This window comes from Ictalurus furcatus, chromosome 25 (genome assembly GCF_023375685.1).
Source record: "Ictalurus furcatus strain D&B chromosome 25, Billie_1.0, whole genome shotgun sequence".
Taxonomy (NCBI): Eukaryota; Metazoa; Chordata; class Actinopteri; order Siluriformes; family Ictaluridae; genus Ictalurus; species Ictalurus furcatus.
The window spans coordinates 3,892,501-3,915,856 of NC_071279.1; the positions used below are offsets into that span (position 1 = coordinate 3,892,501).

General features: G+C 42.4%; 1 protein-coding gene across 1 annotated transcript in view; it reads left to right on the forward strand.

Annotated features, from left to right (window-relative positions):
- Window positions 1–23,356, forward strand: part of ppp2r5a (protein phosphatase 2, regulatory subunit B', alpha isoform) — a 37,882-nt gene that overhangs the window by 1,398 nt on the left and 13,128 nt on the right. Inside the window, exons 2-4 of the mRNA XM_053613563.1 lie at window positions 12,329–12,525; window positions 21,557–21,658; window positions 22,002–22,094. Of these exons, the coding sequence (XP_053469538.1) occupies window positions 12,329–12,525; window positions 21,557–21,658; window positions 22,002–22,094 (392 nt within the window). The remainder of the gene's footprint in view (window positions 1–12,328; window positions 12,526–21,556; window positions 21,659–22,001; window positions 22,095–23,356) is intronic.

A 23,356-nucleotide genomic window follows, 5' to 3' on the forward strand; every position in this document is an offset into this window, starting at 1 on the left:
TCGGTTCAAATGTTAGTCGTTAATTCATTCATCTTCACTCACTAAGGGTTGTGGTGAATTGGAGGTGGGAATACACTCTGAATGGGATCAACACACACTCATTCACAACTAGGAGTAAGTTAGAGCTGTCAAGGGAGGAAAACAGAGAGCCCAGAGGAAACCCACACTAACACAGGGGACACACTCGAGACGGTTCTCCACACGGACAGTAAGCCGAGCTCAGGATTGAAGCTCTGAGGGTGCGACGCAACCTGCTGTGTCAAAATTGTTTGCCCAATTTTTCAATATTTATTTATTTTTATTTTTTGCATGTATCCTAAAAATACATATTCCTCATTCGTCTTGCATCATATCAGAATGCGATGTCCCTGACAATGAACCCACTTTGCTGTTTGTTAGCATCACAGCCGTTACTGAGGTCTCGTGTGATCCGCACCACCTGGGTTTGTGTGGTCCTGAAAAGAAGGAAGGTTATTGTACAATACTATGTGTGTTGAGTGAAGTGTCAATGCGCATTGAGTAGGCATGGCTATAAAGGTCAGGGAGTTCCAGTGTACCAAATACGTATAAAGTCTTTTACCTTCTCAACAGTTCTCTCCGAATATGTGCCGAAAGTCAGAAGAAAAGAATGTTTTTATAATATTCACAAAATAACGACTACAACAAAAATAAAAAAAAGTAGAGAAAAAAAAATTGGTAGATGTCAAACAATCCAAGTCCTTTGTAGGGATTTGTTACAGCAGCATGTGATGAGTCTTTTGCAGAAAGCTGACAAAGTCTCTGTTTGATATGCCGCTTGTTGCCATCGGCAGAATTTCAATAACTGACAAATAGTCATCTGTTCCTTTAGCACTCTCTCACTCACTACTGCGTGCATGAGCAACTCGCTAGCAGATTTCAGGCTGTTTTTTAGTTGCTTTCGGTATGGTTTGTTTGTTCGTTTGTTGGTAGTTACCTTTTCAAAAAAGTTCAAAAAACCAAACAAGAAAGAAATAAACCCTACTTCCTATTGACTTTTCATTTGTGTGTGTGTGAGATTAATTGTATTGCACTTTAAACCTAATGCACTTTTAATCACTGTGTGATAAATCGTAGTGCACTTCAGTGATGTGACACACCTCAATGCTGTAACTATAGTGCTCGCTACCCGTTCCGTATCCCACCTCTTGCGTCACGACGCAGATCGGCCAACGCTTTCTGGCTGATAGTACGACACGATGATGACGATGGTATAATAAAAAATAATGTTTAATTTATATAGCACCTTTCTTAAACCAAAGGTCGCTTTACAGTAGACAGAATTAGGCAGGCACACTTTGTACTTTCCTGGTGCGCTAGGTAATAAATGAATCCATTGCCCACCCCTGTAGTGTGCCATTTAATGTGAGAACAAAAATTTCCTTCAACGCTGGAAGAAGAAGAAGAAAAACATAAAGCATATTTTTTTTCTGTTCTAGTTTTGTACTTCACATGATCTGTTGCTTAACTCCTCATTCAGTGTGAGACTAAGTTTAGAGTTCGTTATCACATGGATCAAGAAATGCAAAACGGCCAGAAATAAATATTTAATGTTTTAACAGCACAATGTTGTTGCAGTAATACAAACTGTGATACTACTGTGGGTAAAATGATTAGAATATGAATCTGGATATTTAATATGAGCCCATGCTGCATGTATGCACGATGCCTTTAATAGAAAGTCTTTTTATGCTGTTCAAAATAGCAGGGTGCGTATATAACGGATGGAGCAGTTACTCACGATATGATTATATAACAAAGTATCTTAGGATATTCTGAAAATATATGGCTGCTTTTGGAGTTACAAAGTTAGAAGCCTATCAGTGAAGGTAAAACTAAAATAGGGCAGGCCCCTATAGGGCTGAATGCACTTTAGTTAAACCTGATTTCTTGTGTCTTTTGCCTTGCTTGAGTGGTCTGAATCAAGTGAAGGCTTTGTTTCTGGTTATAATTTAGATTAAACACTCAGTCCTCAGTAGTGCAGGGTCGTGCCATGTAATCACTGCCGCACACAAGAACGTTTACATTTTATTCATCATTCCACAGCTACTCAGATGCGAGGCAGAATCCAACCCGAGCAGAGAGCTGAGCCATCCAGGGTTAAAGGAAACCAAGCCGAAACACCCGAATTATGCTTATTTTTGAAATATTTGTGGCATGCTTGGTGATTCTGGTGCTAATTGTTTTGGCCTCGGGAAGTTCGTGGTCGTCTGCAGCTCTGCCGTCACAGATCACACGTCGATCCTAATCATTAATATGCCGGTGGGTTTTTCCTTTTACGACTAGGGATGCGTCGAAACAGGTTATTTCCGAGCGAGTTTGAGTACGTGTCTTTTGGTACTCGCTGATAATAATACTCGGCATGCCTCGGCTGAGTTTCTGTACGAGCTTCTGGCAGGAGAAAGAGCAACAGCGCGTTTCGATTGTAATCTGTAGCACGATGCTGCCGTTCTGGAAAGACCTGAAACTAATTCAAACAATTCAGCACTGGAGACGCGTTCTCTTTTTGTTTTTCTATTACCTCTCTCAGTCTTTGTCCACAATGTCCGTAGATCAGCCTTGGTTGATAGATAGATAGATAGACATTATCCACTCCATAATCCTGTTTGCTCTCTCCAAATCTTTGCCATATATCTTCCAATAGAAAGGGTTCTGTACATCATAGACACACTGCATGCAGTTAAACTTTGGTTAAATATTATGATTATTTGTTTTGAAACAAGATCTTTTAAACTAGCTCAATTTGGCAACCCTAACCCTGTCATTAACTGCTTCTCCCTGAGTGTGGGGCAGCTCGAGTCGTGCCCCAATGGACCTCTATTAGTGCTTGTTGCAGTTCACATTATTGACCACTAGGGGCAATAATAACACTCCGGAGATAAATGGGGTGTGAGAATGCCGTCCCAGTATTGTGCAACATTCAACAAAGGAGAGTAAATAATGGAATGTCGGCTTATGTCTGTCAAATAGTGACCTTTTTAAATTTGTTGGTTGCTCAAAGAGCTTAGTAGTATCATTTAAAATGTTTGAGTTGTGATGGAAGACCTTTTACATTTGTTAAATGGTTGATATGCTGTATGATGCCCCTACGGATGAGCAGCTACTGTTTGATTGCCACCATTAATAGGGAAATATAGAGATCGTTGTAATTACGAGTAGCTATATGAGCACAGAATTGGCCTGAGACCTGATACCTGTATCAGTAGTGCTGCATGCCTGATTTGAACCCATAGCCTTCTGGTGACTTGCACATAGTTGAACCACATACTTACTGTACATTCAAACATGGTTTAGCGACCACTTCAGAGGAAATGCATTAGGCCTAGTTTTTGTCATGATAGATGAAAATAAGACTGTGTTTTAAAAGCAACAAGTTGTCTTACAAGAAAAAATCCAAATATCAAACAAAATATAACATTTGTCTGTTTGTTATTCTGTGTGAAGAAGGGATGTGATCACAGTTGCCTCCGCCTGAGCCTGTTATACCGTTATTACTCATTAAAGTTGCCGTAGTAATGTTGTAGTTAGTCATAAATTCAGCACAGATTGTGTATGCGCCTGTTGAAAAGGAGGTGTTGTGTCCATCCACCTGTTTTCACTTAGATTTTGAGTCAACATAAATAAGCTGTGAGGAAATAATAAAAAAAAAAATATATAAATATCATATTTTTAGAATAGCCAGTGCCTTAGGGAGTGTGTTTTCCTGGCTTTTCATGACTGTGTATGATCAGGTGGCACTCTTCTGATGTCACTGTTCTTTCTTCAGAAGAGGAATTTAAGGAGAATTAAAAACCCCCAGCAGACATTTGCAGTTTGTTTGTTTGGGGGAGGTGAGGGGGGGTGCTTCAGATATCTGTTTAGGATTTGAGAATGTTTGGATGGGAATGTGTCTAGTCAGCTGATGGACTACTATCCAGGCTTGATTAGCTACAGCTGTGACTATCTATCCATATACAATACTGCTTATCCTACACGGGGTCCCTGGGAGATTGGGACACAGGGCGGGGGACAGCCTGGACGGGCGCAATCGCAATCCCATTCACACGCTACGGACAATTTGAAAAACGCATCCTACAACGCATGTCTTTGGACTGAGGGAGGAAACCGGAGTACCCGCAGGAAACCCCCGAAAGCACAGAGAGAACATGCAAACTCCGTGCGCACAGGGCAGAGGCAGGATTCGAAACCCCCAGCCCCCCCCAGATGTGCCAACCCTAAGCCACCGTGTCCCACACAGCTGTAACCAGTACATTGCATTTCAACTGACAACATGCAGGTGTGTTAATGGACAACAGACACCAAAACAAGACTTCTAAAAAACATTCTTTCTCCATTTAAAGAGGTCACCAGAGTTTATCTGCTGACGGAATGTATTTGACGTAACCATGCCTCAGCCAGTCGTAAATGACAACTATGATAATCTGGAATTTCTGGAACTGAGCATCATTGTTTGAATGAGATTCCTAGTGATGTAAATTCCTTTCTTGTCAGGAGAAACGTCAATGTCCACCCACAATACTGTTAGCCAACCACCAACATATGACCATTTTTGTGATGTCAAAATATCCTTTTGTTTTATATCTTTTGACACAAACACGTCAAGAGCACGGCCATTTGACTGACATTTCCAACCTCAGACCCTATCCTGTAACCCATCAGCAAACACGAGATAATCTCACGTACACCAAACAAAACCCTTTATCTTTTTAAAGACTGGATTCCATGATATTTGGTTCCGTGAGTCCAGTCACTATATCTCGCTCTGCGAACGCGTATACACAAGAATGTGGCGAGCCAGTCAGTCTGCAGCCTTTAAGAGTCTAAATCTTGTGTCCAGTTGTTTTGGTAGTGTCTTTGTGCCATTGATTAAAAGGTCATATGGTATGGTTATTTAAAAAAAAATTTAAATCAGTAAAGTTGGTTACTCTTTAACGCTAATATAGTAATTTTGTAAAAAAAAAAAAAAATTAAATAAATAAAAACATTGTGATAGTAGCATAACCCATGATAAATGGCATAAATTGTGATAAACATATATAAAATATGTTCCTAGTTGACCTCGTTGTATTGATGCCGAATGAGGTTGTAAATCCTGTTCAGAATCTATAGCTAAAAAACAGGATGTCTGTGAGTGGCATTTTAAGAACAAGGAACCATGATGGACTTTGGTTGGGTCTGCAGCCTTTGAGTCAATCATTAAATAACATATCTCTGCCATCTGGCTCCGACTCACTCCGAGCTAAACATGGACGTGCTGATATTAAGTAAGGACTAAAAGACAACCAGTCGTGTTGTTCTAGGAAAATGACACAAGACGTGCGATCGTGTGACGCGGCCGTTACCAACCCAAAATGAATAACTTTCCTTGAAGAGCACACCCTGGAGTGTTCTATACCACAGGGATTTGCCAACGATGACAATTTTTTGATTTATTAACCATTTATATTTACATTTAGTCAACGTCAAGTTAGTTCCTGCTATCACTTACGTTATAGCAGCTATAAACAGTCCTTCCCTCAGCAGCCTCTCTTTTTCTTCTCTGTCTTTAAGTTTATCAAACAAGAAAGCGCAGTTTATTTTAACAATAAGAAGTCCTCTGTGCTGAACACCCCAGAAAACGTAATGACCGTTACAAAACATTTACACTTGAGACTCCTTCTATAAATGTTAAAGCGCACCTATTATGGATTTGAAACGTTCCTAATCTCATACAATAGATTTACAGGCATCCGAGGACAAAAAACACTTTAACGTGCTCATAATTTAAACTCTGCAGCATTACCTGTCCCCCCCCCCCCCCCCCCCCAGTCTCACAAACGACTCGTTCAGTGATCCGTTCTAAAAGATTCGTTCTAAACTCCTCCTTTCAGAGAGCGTACTCTGCTCTGATTGGTCAGACGTCCCAGTCTGTTGTGATCGGTCTACCGCTGTCAGCGTGTGTCGTGAAGGAAACGCCCCCTACCGTAACGAGTTTCAGCTCCGCCTGTCAGCGAGCAGAAAATGAAGACAGGAGGCGGGGCTTTTTGTTACAAACCTACGTAGGTTAGTACAGGAAGCAAAGTCCGGAATCACTAACGACTCGATTCGGCTGTTCAGAATCGATTCCTTCATTCGGGAGTCGATAACTCCGTTTGTCGTGCGCTTTGAGTTTTTTTAAACTTTGCAGACTTTTTACATTCACAAACAGCTACGTATATGACACGCTACATGGAAGGGAATATCTGAAAATCAATAATAGGTGCACTTTAAACAAATATCTCCTAATAGAAACGTCACCGTATCAACCTTTCGCCATTTTACTTTGTTAAATGACAAAAAAAAAAAATTCTGCTTATTTTGTCCTAGTGCACTAGGTAGGTCCTACAACGTCATTATTTCCCAAAGTTCCCTTTTTGGAAATTTCAAGTCAGTAAAAAAGAATAAAGTATATGTCTATATCTATAAAGCCATACCCTTTGTAGTGAGCATGTGTAGTGACTATAAAGCCTTTTGGTGTTTGTTCTGTACTGAAAATGTCCGATCGCTAATCTACGATGACTAGTGATCATTGATGATCTCTGATGTATAATTTACCTAAAGATCAGTGACAAAAAAAATCCATTACTATGGGTAAATAAGTAAAACCGATTCAGAAACATTAAACTCTGTGAGCTGACAGGAAGTCTATAGTAACTCCGATAATCACTCTTTGCAACCGTGGTGAGCAGAAAAGCATCTCCTAATGCACGACGCATCAGACCTTGCGGAGTGAAAACCGATGTGGTCTTCTGCTGCTGTAGCCCATCTACCTCAAGCTTTGATGTGTTGTGCGTTCTGAGATGCTTTTCTGCTCACCACGGTTGCAAAGAGTGATTAGGAGGATATCCTTCTCGGCTGCTCGAAACAGTGTTCTGTATTTTTCCGCACCAGTCTGTGTAGACTCTAGAGGTTGTCGCGTGTGACGTTCCCAGGAGTTCATCAGCCGTTTCTGAAATGCTCAAACCAGCCCATCCGGTACCAACATCCACTGTACGGTTAAAGTCACAGAGCTCACACTTTATCTTCAGTCTGGTGTCTGACTTGAAGTTCTTGGCATGTATCTGCATGGTTTTTTTGTTTTGTTTAGTGTTTTTTTTTTTTTTTTTGCATTGCACTGCTGCCACATGATTGACCGATTTAGATAAAGTACGGTGAACGTACAGGTGTTCCTAATAAATTGGACTGGGAGTGTTTTATGATTTGTTTCGGTTTGTGATTCGGGATACAAACCTACAGTGTAGCACTACTGCTAAAGTTTGTCTCTGGCAGGATAAATCGCCATGATCCGTAATATTTATATACTGTACATACAAATACCAAGTCTCCTCATTAATTCAAATCTAAATGCAGCGTTGAAGCGGTTTGAGAGTCTGTGTGTAGACGGGTTTTACTGGAGCTGGACGTCAGCCAGAGAGCGCATTTCGGCCTATAAAACACAGGTTGGTTATTTAATATGCTTATACTGTTCGGTGTTGGTGGATTGAGTTCTTACATTCGGTAAACACTGTTTCAGGGAACACACACACACACACACACACACACACACACACACACTCTAACGACACTATGGGTCTTAATCCCAGTCGTGTTTCGGAAGTTAATTTCCTCCCGTAGTGGAAAGCCGTGTGTTTACTTCCACAGACGTGGCACAGATACCGACATCATGACTCACCATGAGCAACGTTCGCTCCGTTACCATGGCAGCCACAAATCTGAAGTGCTAATGCCGATCCTCGGGTGACTGACAGGCTGTGTGTGTGTGTGTGTGTGTGTGTGTGTGTGTGTGAGAGAGAGAGAGAAAGAGAGTCATTGAGTATGTTTGATGTGATCAAAGACCCCCGAGTTGTCTTTCATGTCAAAAGGCCCTTCATTTAGACACGTGTTTCCTCGCAGCCTACACTGTGCCGGTGAACCCCATCTACGGCATCGTCTGTGAACGGCTCAGGCCTAAGAAATCAAATTTATTAAGAAGTCAGGAAATCTTTATTTGGTTCAAATTTGGTTCTTATTTCACATTTACCATTTCAGACAGTCTATATGAAGGTGATTTTGGGAGCAATATGCATGAATCTCTTTCTGTTTATACACACTTTCATGTATACGCACGGGGCAGCGGTGGCTTGGCGGTTAAGGCTCTGGGTTGCTGATCGGAAGGTCGGGGGTTCAAGCCCCAGCACTGCCAAGCTGCCACTGTTGGGCCCCTGAGCAAGGCCCTTAACCCTCTCTGCTCCAGGGGGCGCTGTATCACAGCTGACCCTGCGCTCTGACCCCAGCTTCCTCACATGCTAGTGTAAGCGAAGATAACAATTTCACTGTGCTGTAACGTATACGTGATCCATAAAGACTCGTTATCATTATATCACTTCTGCGTGTACGCACTTTTGCGTTTACACCCTTCTCTATATATGCACTTTCCTTTATACACACTTCTGTTTACATGCCGTTGTACGTATACACAGTTATACACACTAGCGGATGCTAGTAGGAGCTAAAGTACAGTAGCAACAAGCTTTGCTAGTAAATATGAGATGGTAGTCGAAGTTTCTAGACTTTCTGCTCTTTCCTATAGCAAGCATCGTTGGGCATGTCGCCTCAGAGTTCCCCTTGCTCTATCCCTCTAAAATCCCTCTACCAGCATAAAAACAAGCCCATAAAAAAACAATAGCAGGTTGCTCAATCCAGTTTTCTTCACCCTGGGAAAGGTGTAAACAGACTGCTGCGATTGGTCAGAGAGATTTTGAATGACGAGTCAATAAACACTGAAATCTGACAAGTGGAAACTTGTGACTTTTAGCCTTCTTGTCTTCTTCTCTGTTGTTCATGACGAGTTGATCCTTTTACCTCGCTGCAGTTGTCTACATGAGAAGAAAGAAATACCATCTGCGTTTAAATCGTTTAACAAGCGCAGAACTGTAAACGGTAGCACGCACTCGGGTCTCGCTCTGCTCCGTTAGCAGTGTTGTCTCGGGTCGCTGAAGCCGTTAACGGCGTGCTGAAGGTTTGCTGTCGGAAACGAGGCTGTGAGGAGGTAGACCAGGCCACACTAAAGCAGCGTTTTCAACCCCACAAAATGAGTCCCTTTAAATCCAAAGTGGATAATGAAATGCTGGTGTATGATTGTTGAGGTGTTCTCTATAATTTGAGACTGTTTGGTGTTTTCGTTTCATGTCGGACAGCTTTGTACAGTGTACAGATAACACTGGGCTTTCACCAACGCGTGTTGGCAAAACAAACACGGCGAAAATGATATAAATGTCAATGGATTAGACACCGGGCCCGGTGTGCATGGCCGTCATGCCATTTCTCCGTCACTGTATTCTCAGAATGACATGTTTACGTGTCACCGAGTTACAGTATGCAAGTCATCATGATCGTCTTGATTCTGGTCAAACTAAAATGAACATAATCAAATAAACGAAAACCATAAAAAACGAGCAAATATGCCACACAGGGTTGGTTGTGGACAGGAACGCTTTGGGAAATGGACTGAAAATGCTGTTTTTGTTAACAGGTTAAAAAACAGTGTTTTTAAACTGAATTACGGCGTACCAGGCCTTTGTGTCCACGTTCGATCACATATGCCGCACAAGAATCTTGTGTCGCCTGTCTGAGTGTAGCCGTAGAGTCACGTGTGTGAGGTTATTCGTGCTGGAACACTTGTATTGAACAACATGGAGCTAATGTACAAAAACTATACACTTCTGTGATGGCTATTTGCAATAAACATACCCCATCCCAGTCACCTATAACTATGCTTGACATGATAAGATACATGGTTCAGATTGGGTCAGAGTCAGTACACAGGAATCGGGAAACAGTTCCGCATCCAGTACGGGGACAGACATGCACAGAGGCCACGCCTACTTCACTGGGACAGACACTAGCAGAGGCCACGCCTCCTTCACTGGGACAGACACGCACAGAGGCCACGCCTCCAGTACTGGGACAGACGTGCAGAGGCCACACCTCCTTCAGCGTGGGACACGCCTCCTTCAGTGTGTCTGACCGAGGCCACGCCTCCTTCAGTGTAGGACAGGCCTCCTTCAGTGTGTCTGACAGATAGAGGCCATGCCTATTTCAGTGTGGGACACGCCTCCTTCAGTGTGTCTCACATATTCAGAGACCACACCTCTTTCAGTGTGGGACACGCCTCCTTCAGTGTGTCTGACAGATACAGAGGCCACGCCTCCTTCAGTGTGGGACACGCCTCCTTCAATGTGTCTGACAGATACAGAGGCCACGCCTCCTTCAGTGTGGGACACGCCTCCTTCAATGTGTCTGACAAATACAGAGGCCACGCCTCCTTCAGTGTGGAACAGGCCTCCTTCAGTGTGTCTGACAGATACAGAGGCCACGCCTCCTTCAATGTGTCTGACCCAACACTTTTTTCTATCCCCGTGGCGCTGTGTCTCATTGATACAGTGTGTGTAACACGTCCCACAGTGTACAGACTAATATAGTTGATTTTGTTGAACTCACTAACCCCCACGCTACATCACACACAGTCCTATCCGATTATGCCCTTAAGGACTGGTTACACACCACAGAGTTGCAGCTAGCATGGCCTCACTAAAGAGGCAGGATCAGAAGAGTAATATCGGTTAAATATTGTTAAACCGTTGACCGACACAGCAAATAACGCCGTATATGCGACGGTCAACTGCAGAATTATTGGCACCCTCGGTGAAGATGGCTTAAAAGTAGGTTATAATCTCTTGGCTTAATCTCACACTGAAAAAGCTTTTCATTTAAATCAGTTTATTCCAAGAAAATAAATAAACATAAAACAGTGTAAATTCATATTTTGTTTAAAATTTTCATGAAATTTGCAGGAGTTGATCTTGAAGCATTATGTTGGTGTTAAACATCTCATGAGAGAATTGGAAAGAACAAATTGGGGTGGGTTTAAAAAAAGAAAAGCTTTGTCTTGAAGCTGGACCAAACAGGATTATGAATAACGACATCGATCAGCGTGATCGATGAGCGTCCACAGGCTTGAATGTATCGAACCCATTCAGTTTGACCCGGTTAGACATCACTCTGGAACCAACAATGGATTAACCATAAGGGCTGATTGGGCCATTGCTCACGGAAGTTTATTTTTCCTCCAAATTTTTTAAAAGAAGGATCAATAGATTTCAGATAAACCATTTATGATTTTTAAACCCCTGAGCGTAACTGTTAATGCTACAAGTTTTTTATAAATGATATTTTGTCCATGGGCACAACCTATTGACATTGTCAAGTAAGGTACTCCTACTTGTCCAGGAAGCATATTTACTGTTGTTCGAACAGAAAATTTAGTATTATTATTTTTTAAAAATATATAAATATTGATAAGAATATTAGACTTGGATGTTTGATGGGATCAATAATTCTGTACGACGTCTCCGCCCGAAAGCTGCTTGCTTCTGCTAGGAGGTTTAGATCAAAGTAGATGTAATACATCGAGGCGTCAATATGATTTTGTTCCGGATTTAAATCTAAATGAACACAGAAAATGTTTTGCATGGAGGCGTGGATAAGATCCCTCGAAGTTAGATCTCGTCATTCGAGGAAATGACTCGGAGCTGTTGTTGTGTTCAGGAGACACTTCACCAGGAAGGAAGTGTTTTGAAGGAAAATTAGTTTGCGTTTAAAAAAAAAAAAAATAAATAAAAAAAAAGAATGATTGCACGTTACTCATTTAGATTTTCCTGAAAGGGATCTGGAGGGGACTGAAGCTGATTTGTACAGCAGTACTCTTACATTTTCATTCGTCAGTATGGTCTCGCGCCATTTCTTTTTTCCGTTAAGGAGCTGACCAAACGACTCTAAACGTCATTCAGACTTGAATTCAAAATGGCAGAAGTTCTCATCAGGTTTATGATGCATGTTTTCGAGCACTTGCGCGACAAAGATCCACATTTTGTCGACATCATCAGAGCACAGACTTGACGGAGGACCTCAGGTTCGGGATGACGTTTGGGACCGGGCTAAAAAAAAGTGAGGAGGAAAGGGTAGAGAAAACGAATCCGGTTGCAGATAGTCCACAAGCATTGTAACGAACAAGTAATGGGACTTCAGCCTGAGAAGATTAATGTGGTAATGTCTGGCGTTTGCCGTCGTGATGGATGAGGTACGAATGGTTTTAGTGGTGGATCTGTAGGATCAGCACCGTCCCGGTGGGAGACGCTGAAGTTTCATGGCCGTCGTAGGAAAACACAGCTTAATAATTGCAGCGTCCGTCTTCCTTTCGAGATCGGAGATGTGTCTGGCATATGAACGTCTCCGTGTGGTGTTTGTGTTTCAGATACTCCGTCTACAGAGCAGCAGGAGCTGTTTGTGCAGAAGCTCCAGCAGTGCTGCGTCCTCTTCGACTTCTTCGACTCGGTCACTGATCTGAAGAGTAAAGAGGTGAAGAGGGCCACTCTCAACGAACTGGTGGAGTATGTGTCGACCAGCAGGGGCGTACTGGTGGACTCCGCCTACCCTGACATCATTAACATGGTCAGCACACATCCTTTTTTTTTTTCTTTCTGTTGTTAATTCCGTGATTGTATACAACAGAGACATGTGCATGCTGATTCTTTTTTTCCTCCAAGAAAACAACATTTGGGATGTTTGTGTGTGTGTGTGTGTGTGTGTGTCTCACTCTTAGACTTATTGTAGTCAGACAACACAGTAGTTTTTACAAATGAGTCCACGTCTGATTAAAGAATATAAAACAAGTTTGATTTAGTGAGCTAAATTGTTTCAGAAATGAAATCTAAATCTAAACTAAAATAAAGATAACCTGAGTAAACACACAATACAGTTTTTAACTGACAGTGTTCTTTATTAAAGCAAAAAAAGTTATCCAATTCCAGCTGGGCCTGTGTGAAAATGTATTTGCCCCCGTAGTTACTAATTCCCCAAATCTATGAAACTGCATTGATAATGGAGATCAGCTGGACTAGACACAACCAGGCCTGATTACTGCAAACCCTGTTCAATCACATCAACACTTAAATAGAACTTTCTCAACAGCATGAAGATGGTTAAAAGGTCTTACCCAGTAACACACTATGCCAAAGTTGAAAGAAATTCCAGAAATGATGAGGAAGAAGGTGATTGAAATACGTCAGTCTGGGAAGGGTTGCAAAGCTATCTCAGAGGCTCCGGGAACTCAAAGAACTATAACGAGAGCCGTTATCTCCAAATGGATAAACTCGGCACAGTAGTGAACCTTCCCACAAGTGGCCGACCTTCCAAAATTCCTCCAAGAGCACAGCGACGACTCATCCAGCAAGTCAGAAAAGAGCCAAGGACATCATCAAAGGACCTACAGGCCGCTCTTGCATCAATAAAGGTCAGTGTTCATGAAAAATGGCATCCATGGAAGAGTGGTGAGGTGAAAGCCACTGCTAACCCAGAAGAACGTTAAGGCCCGTCTGAATGTTGCCAAAACACACCTTGATGACCTTCAAACATTTTGGGAGAATGTTCTGTGCACTGATGAGTCGAAAGTGGAACTGTTTGGAAGACAGGGGTCGCGTTACATCTGGTGTAAACCAAACACCAAATTCCATAAAAAGATCATCATACCTACGGTCAAGCATGGTGGAGGAAGTGTGATGCTGTGGGGATGCTTTACTGCTTCAGGGCCTGGGCAACTTACAGTAATTGAGAGAAACGTGAATTCTGCTCTGTACCAGAAAATCCTAAAGGAGAATGTCCGGTCTTCAGTCCGTAAGAGGAAATTCAAGCGCAACAGGATTATGCAGCAAGACAATGATCCAAAGCATAGGAGTAAGTCCTAGTCCTGGAAGTAACTGAAAGACTGATCTCCAGTTATTGGAAGCATTTAGTTGCAGTTACTGCTGTTAAAGGTGGCACAAATAGATTAAGTTTAAGGGGGCAATTAGTTTTTCACATGGGTGATGGGTAACTTTTTGTCGCTTTAATTAAAATATATATATATATATATATATATGAGTGTGTTTACTATAAAAACTGTGTTATTCAGGTTGCCTTTGCTTTATGTTGTATTTCGTTTGAAGATCTAAAACCATTTATTATGAGATATACACCAAAACAGAAGAAATCAGGAACAGTTTTTCACAGCACTGTATAATGTGATATTTCTATGGTTAACTCGCACGTAAAATAGTTGATTTTTTTTCTTCTTCTTCTTCCCTTTCCTTTTGCCTTAAAAGTAAAGACGAATATAACTTAACGAAATGTTGTAAATCTTCTGCGTATATAAAATTTAGCATTCGACGCTTCAGAAGTACAAAAGAAACACAGAAACTAGACTCCTAAATCGTCAACCTTCATTCGAAATCGAAATTGCCGTAGTCACGTTCTTACGCAGAGTCGCACTCGACACGGCCGAGATCAAAGAGAAGTGCTCGCGGCCGTGTTCATACGGCAGCGTCGGACACGCGCTGAGCTTTCAGGCGCGAGGTTTTCTTTCATCTGCGGCCGTGTAGAGCGCGGGTTGGTGAAGATCCAGGAAAACCGGTGCGTATTGCGCAATGCACTCGTTTATTGAACCTAACGTGAAGTCTGTTTGGATAAGCTCCATCATAAAGAAGAGCTCGGATCTAACGCACACCTAATATGCAAACATTTGTCTTGGTATGCGTTAATCACACATTAATCACACAGTGTTGATTTAGTTGGAGTGACGGGAGATCTACAACAGGTATTACACGTGTGTCTGCGTGTGTGCAAGTAACGCAAACTTGTCTTTTAAACTTATATTCACTATCCGTTTTTACAGTGTAAAGGAAATGTACTGGCAAATATATATGAAATTGCTTTATGATACCGAGCTTGTGTATTATGTTGAAGATTTGGCGAATAAAAAAAATAAAAATAAAGTGTCGAAAAACACAGCTGTATTGATCTGAAGGCTGTTTGGGGTAATTGGGTGTGGCTTAATATGCTAAAAAAAAAAAAAAAATTAGCTTGATATCCCAACAATATATATTTTTTTTAATCATAAATTTATTTATTTATTTTTTGTACAATCCATGTAGTCACTATCGTAATCAGACCAGGGAGTGTAAATAAAATAAAAATAAAAAAATCTGTGAAAATTTCTTTCTTTCTGACCTAATGTAGCGAGCCCTGAGGATAGTCTCTGGTCCGCTACGCTACCTTTAGTGATATAATTAATTAATTAATTGCACCGCCTCAAGAGGAATGTGCTACAGAAGCCAAGCTGGTTCGTTTCGAAATCTGGAGTCATTGAACTACAGCCACATTTAAATGCCCTGCTTTCAATATTTATTTATTTCTTTTTAATTCTGGTCCAATAAGATGTAGATCGCGATCCAGCAGTTGTGGACCACTGCATTAGCGTTCTCTTCTCTTGTTAGTTTTCACTTGCTTGTTAGCTTTCGCTCGTTCCTTAGTTCGTTCATCGTCTCGAATAAAGCGCGGGATGAGCAAAAACATCCTCGTAACCGGGAAGTGCGAATCCAAGATTCTCTGAAGAGCAGCCACAACCACGTCACGTCAAAACCTTATGATAAGTGAAACTACATCTGGACAGTGGAAAATCACCAGATATTCAGACTTTGTGCTGGAGATTGTGGCCTTGTAAACAACTTAATTAGAAAGCTAGTCAGACTGCCATACTGGAACACACTCGTCTTCTCATTTGTCCATCCTGAGCCTCTGTAGAAACGCGTCGTGTTTTGCATCAGTCCACCTTTATGTTCGTCGATGTTCTGTATCCGCGTACTCTTCTGTAGCGTGTATGCCGTGGTTAAATGTTCTCTGCGACGTCTCTCGGTGTCAGAATCAGCCGTCATACCGCACGCAGCCGAAGTGAGCGGTTTGCAACGGTCGGCTCGCGATCGGCTTTGTGGACGGTTTTGTGTGATGTGGCTGTCGCAGTTTTGAAAACAGGAACGCAGAGCACGCTTGTGCAACGCACTCCTGCGCACGCAAAAGTATGCATCGTAACACCCCCACTGCAACACTGTTAGAGTTTCTCCCCAAATAATACATTAGATTACGGGTTAGATTAGATTAGATTAGATCAGTGCGGCAATATACCGTGATCTGGAAATCTGCTGTTTATAGTGTTAATATGATGGAGCAATAAAAAAAAAAAAAAAAATGGACGTTTCTTCAACAGGACATGTTTTTTCCACGTTGTTGTGATAAACTACCGAAGGCTAAATGTCCTACTCCCACGAAGTCCACTTGAAACAGTATCCTAGCGTTTTCCCGACCCGAGTCACTGAAAACTCGCGCTGCAGCTGCGCCGCTCTGTGGAGCGTGACACACCGAGTCGTCATGTTTGAAAACAGGAAGCTGTAAGCAGATAAACCGTCACCTGGGTGCCGTTTGTCTTAGGACTTGTTCACACACGTTCACACATTTATATGTGATGTACATGAATGGTGTATAATAGACATGACATGACGTGGCGCAAGGCTCTAGTTTCAGACCTACGTTAGAAGTCTCGATGTGCATATCGAAGGATGTTACAGCTGGAAATAACAAATCCCATCACCTATTACACAACAGTTCACTAATTCGATTGGTCGAATGGTTCCGAAAGTGCTGATATTTATCGTAGTATAACCGCTCTGGCACATTTCACTCTACTTGTCTGTATTCGCTGCATAAAATACCCTTTCTCGCGATCGTTCATTACGTTAAAACCGTTACTACGTTCAGTAGTAATTATATTATTAACTTAATTATATATCCCCACATTCAGCATAACCTCATAAGGCTCTTAAGGATAATAAGACATGAAGTCTTCTAAACTGTATTCGCGAATGTTTATTTGGCAATAAGCAAGAGACAATCCAGCTACAGAGCTGTACACTTGGAGGCTGAAGGTCTACGGAGCCAGCGGGGGCTCTCTGGCTGAACCACCAGGACAGAACCTTAACCGCTGATCTACTGCAAAAACTACGATTATAGGAGACATCGGTCCGTACGCTCTGATTGGCTATTGTTTCACCATCCAGTGCCAAAAATATACCAAAACCCGGCTGAGACCACCCATGATGTGCACTTTTCTGGCCACAACCTTCAGAATCTTGAAAGTTCTAAGCAAACCTGCTCCTTATTTCCACGTAGTATGTGCACCAGGTTCATACAGGAAAAACCTTTTCAAAGCAAGACTGGATGTAAAGTTCATTCGTGGCATTTTTGTCTTAAAATTGAGGTCGTTTAGTTTATTAGGCGTTTTGTTTAATGCTGTACCGGCATGTACACGTGACTCTAATTTGGCCACATTTATTGACCGAACGTACCAGCCTTTATACTCTAAAGGTTGTAGTAGTTTAGTGTAAAGTTTCTAGCAAACGCTATAAACGAGGTCTAGTTTGCGAGACTATTCATTACGTTAACAAGAAAGACAATTAATGCCAGCTCAACTGTGTCCAAAAATGTTAGGTGTATTGCAGTATTTATAGCAGAAGTAATAACAGGATGTACTGACCATGCACGAGAAATTGGATGGTGATGATGATGATGATTTTAAGATTTTAAAAAAAGAAAAGAATCTTCACTGAGATACCTGACTTTGCATAAAAAGCAGAAAGTCCATATCACATATTAATGGTATAAGTTTTTATCATGTTAATGGATCAGAATGGAAAACATCTTTGACACGGATGGAATCTTTTAGACCGGTATTACTGGAATACTCATCGGTTTGCTGCGTGTTCCAAGCAATGACAGAACTCTTACTTTCAAAGACTTGGACACCACCTTTCTCTAGTCTGTGTGTCTCATTTCTGTGATCAGATTACCGTCGTGTATTATCCAAACCTCAGCCGTAAGTCGGACTTATTCGGTTCGCAGCCTCTTCACCTGGGCAGACTCCCTTTGCGCAGTGCTACACTTGTATTGGCGTATAATCTAATGAGAAGGCCCGGGTGAATGCTGTAGTGAGCTCTACGTGCGGTTAAACCTCAGTGGGCATTGCCTCCATTTCTTTGGAATAATTACAGCTCAGCATATCAGAAGGTCAGTTCCTAACGGGTATGAGCGTTCAGCCTCGCTAGCGTAGCTCAGATGCCAATCCATGAGCCTGTGAAGTTAAATCACCCTGAGAACGTCGTTGAGACGTGACACTCGGGTGGAAGTATTCAGACCAAAACGTCCTAAAAGTGAAAGTAAAAGAGTGGCTACTTTTAAATGTTAACCCGGGTGTTAAAGTGCATGTTTTAACTGACGGAATTAAGTGAGTGTCGTATTTCCACGCGAAGAGTAAGGTCACTCGTTTAAAACTGTTTTTTTTTTTTCATTTTAAAAGTCCAGTGGTCAAATTGTGGAATGAAAATGACGTAGAAATGATAAAAAGTAATGATTTACGCCATTGTCTTGGAACAAGTTTATCACGTAGCTAGGTGAAGGGAAAAAACCTGTTTGGAAACCTGCCTTCTGGTCAGGAATGTTTGTTTGCATTTGGATTTGCCTTTTGTCAGTATAGACAGCCCCCCCGCACCCCCAAACACACACACACACACACATTGCTTGAAGCATTATGAGGAGAAGTTGTGTGTTTTCTAGAGTTGTAACCGGGCTTTCAAGCAGCTGAATGTCCAAGTGTGCTCGAACGTGAGGTCATGGCGTGGTCTAATGGTAACTCTAGTTAGCAGGCTGACTCTAGTTACACCTCCGTACGTTTTGGGGGCGTGGCTTTGTGCTCCTGGGTGGAAATGGGACGAGCTCATTGAGTGAAGAAATTGTTCACATTTTTCAAATTTTATTCAACTCCACCCATTTAACCACGAGAAGGTTTTTTCACCTTCTCACTTGTTTGGTGAACACACAGTGGCTTAGTGGTTAGCAAGTTCACACCCGAGTTGGGGAGTTCGAGTCCCGCCGTGTGTGTGTGTGTGGAGTTTGCATGTTCTCCTCGTGCTGCAGGGGTTTCCTCCGGGTACTCCGGTTTCCTCCCCCAGTCCAAAGACATGCACGGTAGGTGATTGGCGTGTCTAAAGTGTCCGTAGTGTATGAATGGGTGTGTGAGTGTGTATGTGATGGTGCCCTGCGATGGATTGGCACCCTGTCCAGGGTGTACCCCGGCTTGTGCCCGATGCTCCCTGGGATAGGCTCCAGGTTTCCCCGTGACCCTGAAGGATTAGCGGTATAGAAGATGGATGGATGGATGCCTTTTTGGTCATATGCTTGACTAATGCTACACAGTTTGACATTGAATTAATCAGAAGTATTATTTATTATTGTTTATTAATATTTACCATTAGCCCGAATTAGACGTGATGCCTGGCCATTTTAAATTAGCTACAGGAATCAGTGCTAGTCTAACCTGGCGTCAGCGAACATCAAACCCAGGCTAACTTAGTTGTATATATCCAGTTAATGTTAACAAGTTAGTGAAATTTACCTCATGTGTTTTCAAATTAGACTGAGTTTGTGTCCTCTAGGGAGGCGAAGACAACGCCTCATTTCATTTGCACTGGATTACTCACGCTTACTTAAACACCGAGCTGAGGTAATACCAGGGGCGCTCGTCCTTTCACAAGATACCGGATAGTTTTTTTCTACACTGATGACCCTGATTGGATGCTAAACTGAGAGGATTGGATGCGAAACCGAGCTTTTTGAGTGATCTGAAGCATAGAGTCATTGGCTGGGTGAGAGAAGATGAAGAGACCTTCAAGATTTAGTACTTTGAAGGTCGAAATATAAACATAAAGAGTACAAAAAGTCATTTTTATTGGAAATGTAATTAAGAGTACAAACATGATTCCAGTAATACTCAAGTGAAATATAAATATGGCAAATATATAATACTTAAGATCAGATTGTTAAAATGAGATATCGGACACGTGTCAGGACCCAAATTACACAACCAAAGTGGACTCATTGCGGGAAAAGCGGATGAGGGTTTATGGGAAGTGAATTGGAACGCGCTTGCTTTTAAGCTGGACATCCGTCTGTCTGTCTTTCTTTCTGTCTTGTGTTACTGTAACACTCTCTCTCTCTCTCTCTCTCTCTCTCTCTCTCTCTCTCTCTCTCTCTCTCTGGTTATTAATTCTATTTATCTCTTTTTTGACTGTCTCTTTATGTGTCTGTCTTCTTTTCTCTCTCTCTCTCCCCCTCTCTCTCGCTCCTCTCTCTGTCCCTCTTTCTACCTCTCTCTCTCTCGCTCCCTCCCCCCCTCGGCCAGACTCCTGACTTTCTCCATTTCTTCCTGTCTGACTTTTTTTTTTCTCTCTCTTTCAATATTTGTCTGTCTTGTCTTTTTCTTTTGTTACCATCTCACACACACACACACACACACACACACACACACACGCGCACACACACAGAGAGAGTGGTGTATTTGAATGTTTCATGTCAGTTTTTGTTGTCCGGTTGTGTGCACAGATATTTCAGGTGTAGCTCTCCTGTAATTTCCGGGTGCTAAAAATATGGCATGGTTGTCATGGTGATAACCTTCTTCCTTTAGCATGAGAATCTGAACGAGTCACACGAGAACCGGTTTGGTCCCAGTACCTTTTTATTTCATCGTGTTCGGTAGGCATGTACTAATGGCCTCATGGTGAGATGAATTATGGCTTTATTGAATTGGGGGGAAAAAAAAACAAAAAAAAAACAACCCCCAAACAGTCTAAAATTGCAGTCAGGCAATATATAGTGGTGCTTGAAAGTTTGTGAATTCTAGAATTTTCTAAATTTCTGCATGAATATCACCCATATGAACTCAATTAAACAAATGAGACACAAAATATGATACTTGTTCATGTAAATGATCCAACGCACTCGCTTTCATTAACCGCTTTATCCTGGGCAGGGTTGTGTTGCACGGCCTATCCCAGGAACACTGTGTGCGAGGTGGGAATACACCCTGAATGGGATGCCAGTCCATGTCAGGGCACCATACACACACACATACACTTCCTACAACCATTCACACACGGAGGCAAATCTCTCTCACCTACTGGCGTGTTTTCTGGAGGTGGAAAGACACTGGAGCACCCTGGGGGAAACTGTAGAGGTTTCTAAACACCTTCATTTACCTGATATGGTCCCATGGTGGCGTATTTCTAGGAATAGAAAGAGTCTAGGTAGTCTAGGTGTAAACTGTACAGAGGAGCAGATTGTATCCTTCAACATGTGCACTGTGGCTTAGTGGTTAGCACTTTTGCCTCTCACCTCCAGGGGTTTGGGGTTTGAATCCCACCTCAGCTCTGTGTGCACGGCATTTGCGTGCTCTACCTGTGATGCGCGGGTTTTCCCTGGGTACTCCGGTTAACTCCCCCAGTCCAAAGACATGCGCTGTAGGCTGATTGGCGTGTCCAAATTGTCCGAAGTTGGCACCCCGTCCAGGACGTCCCCACCTTGTGCCCCGAGTCCTATAGGATAGGCTCCGGGCCGCCCGCAACCCTTTGTAGGAGAAGCAGTATGGAAAATATCCTCGATTGAATCCTGGATGGATTCAGATGTGTGCTACAGAATGAATTACACCCTGGCTTGAGTTGTGAAATATTTTCATGACGCAACGAGCATTATCGGGATCACTAACAAGACTTGCCTTGTTTCTCCTTAGATCAGCACCAACTTGTTCAGAACTCTGCCTCCGAGCGAAAACCCTGATTTCGACCCTGAAGAAGACGAGCCCACACTGGAGGCCTCGTGGCCACACATGCAGGTACGACAGCACTGTAAACATGCCCGTGTCGCATCAGTAACGGTTTTCTGACGACTACTCGTCAGACTGAGTAAACCAGGAGGGACTTAGCATTCTTAACATGAACACGAACAAGATGCATGCTTCTAGCAGTTTATATATCTATACATCCCAGGGCACTGTCGTATAAGTGCCTTCAGCTACCCTGCCTGAATTGCCACACGTTATGCTCTAGCATGTTGTAATTAGCAACAACTACATTTTTTGAGTAAAACCGTGGACGTTGATGATGTCACTTCCTGCCTCCTGTATTTATGACCTGTGTTTACACTTATTGTTCTCCCTGTGCTTTCTATTCTCGCAGCTGGTGTTCGAGTTTTTCCTGCGTTTCATAGAGAACCCGGATTTTCAGGCGAGCACGGCCAAACGCTACATCGACCAGAAGTTTGTGCTGCAGGTGTGTGTCTTGCAGGTGTCTCTTGAGGTTAATCAAACAAAAATAATGCAAACGATCACGCTCGGAAATAAAAGTACCAAACCATACGCGTCACCGGGGTGGTACCACCAAGGATACGTGTTTTGTGCCTTTAGTACTCATCTTTTCCCCTCGAAAATGTAAATATAATTAGACCTTAAGGACTACTGGTGTACCTGAAAGGTAAACAACACGCACCTTCTTAGGTAAAATACGCAATAAAGAACACGACAGCCGTGAGTCACGGTGCCGTGACGTGACGTCCACTCCCCTCTTCGAGTGGTTGGCTGGAGGAGGAGCTGTAGTCGGCCAACGGTGCCGCTAAAACCTCGCTGATTTACACGGAACTCGAACGGCGACATTTTGGGAAAGCGAGCGGAGAATGTGGAAAGAAGTGCGAAGGGAAAAACAGCGTAAGCGTTTCAGAAGAAGAAACCATGAGCGAAAATGTCAGAGCACAATAAACAGCGTAACGTAACCAAGGAAACGCGATTTTGTGTTTCAGTTTTGCACGATATATTTTTACATGCGTTTTTAAATGTTTCATTCACGCTTTTATTCTATTTTAAATCCGTGACCGCAGTACTTTTGAAGGAAAATGAATCCCATATGATGTTCCCGTCTGGTTAAGATCTAGGACATTGGGGTGGAACAGTAGAGCAGCTGGGAGATTGCGAGTTCAGATCCCATTGACGCCACAGCCCGCGTAGAGCATACTTGTCCTGCCGTGGATGCTCCATCACGGGTGTCTCAAGGTTCATGTATGCAGATCAGGGTACAATCCGAATACTGCGACACAGCACTTGCAGTAACTTGAGATATGATGGCTTGGTGTGTGTTAACCTGCATGCTCCAGGTCTGGTAATGTGGCAAAGTTTAGCGAGTGAGAATTATATGATGTAAACCGTCACCGCGACGAAATGTCTATTCATTTCAGATTCGTAGTAGGACTTAAGGAACGTAGCACTGTTGAATTCTTAATTCTGATTGGTCAAAAACACAGTTCTGGCAATAGTGCAAAACTGCAAGGCAAAGCACAGGTTTATATTAATGCGCTCCTTCTAATACATACGGGTGAGGGGGGAGGGGCACTCGACATATAATTTAATCTTACATAAAGTCAAACCTATACTTGTTTATATGGGGACGTTTCTGTAAGTTGACATATATGGAAGAAGTCTCCAGTGTCAGTGCTAGGGCTTACCATAAACCTTCCGATATAAATATTACGGTAATTCATCGTT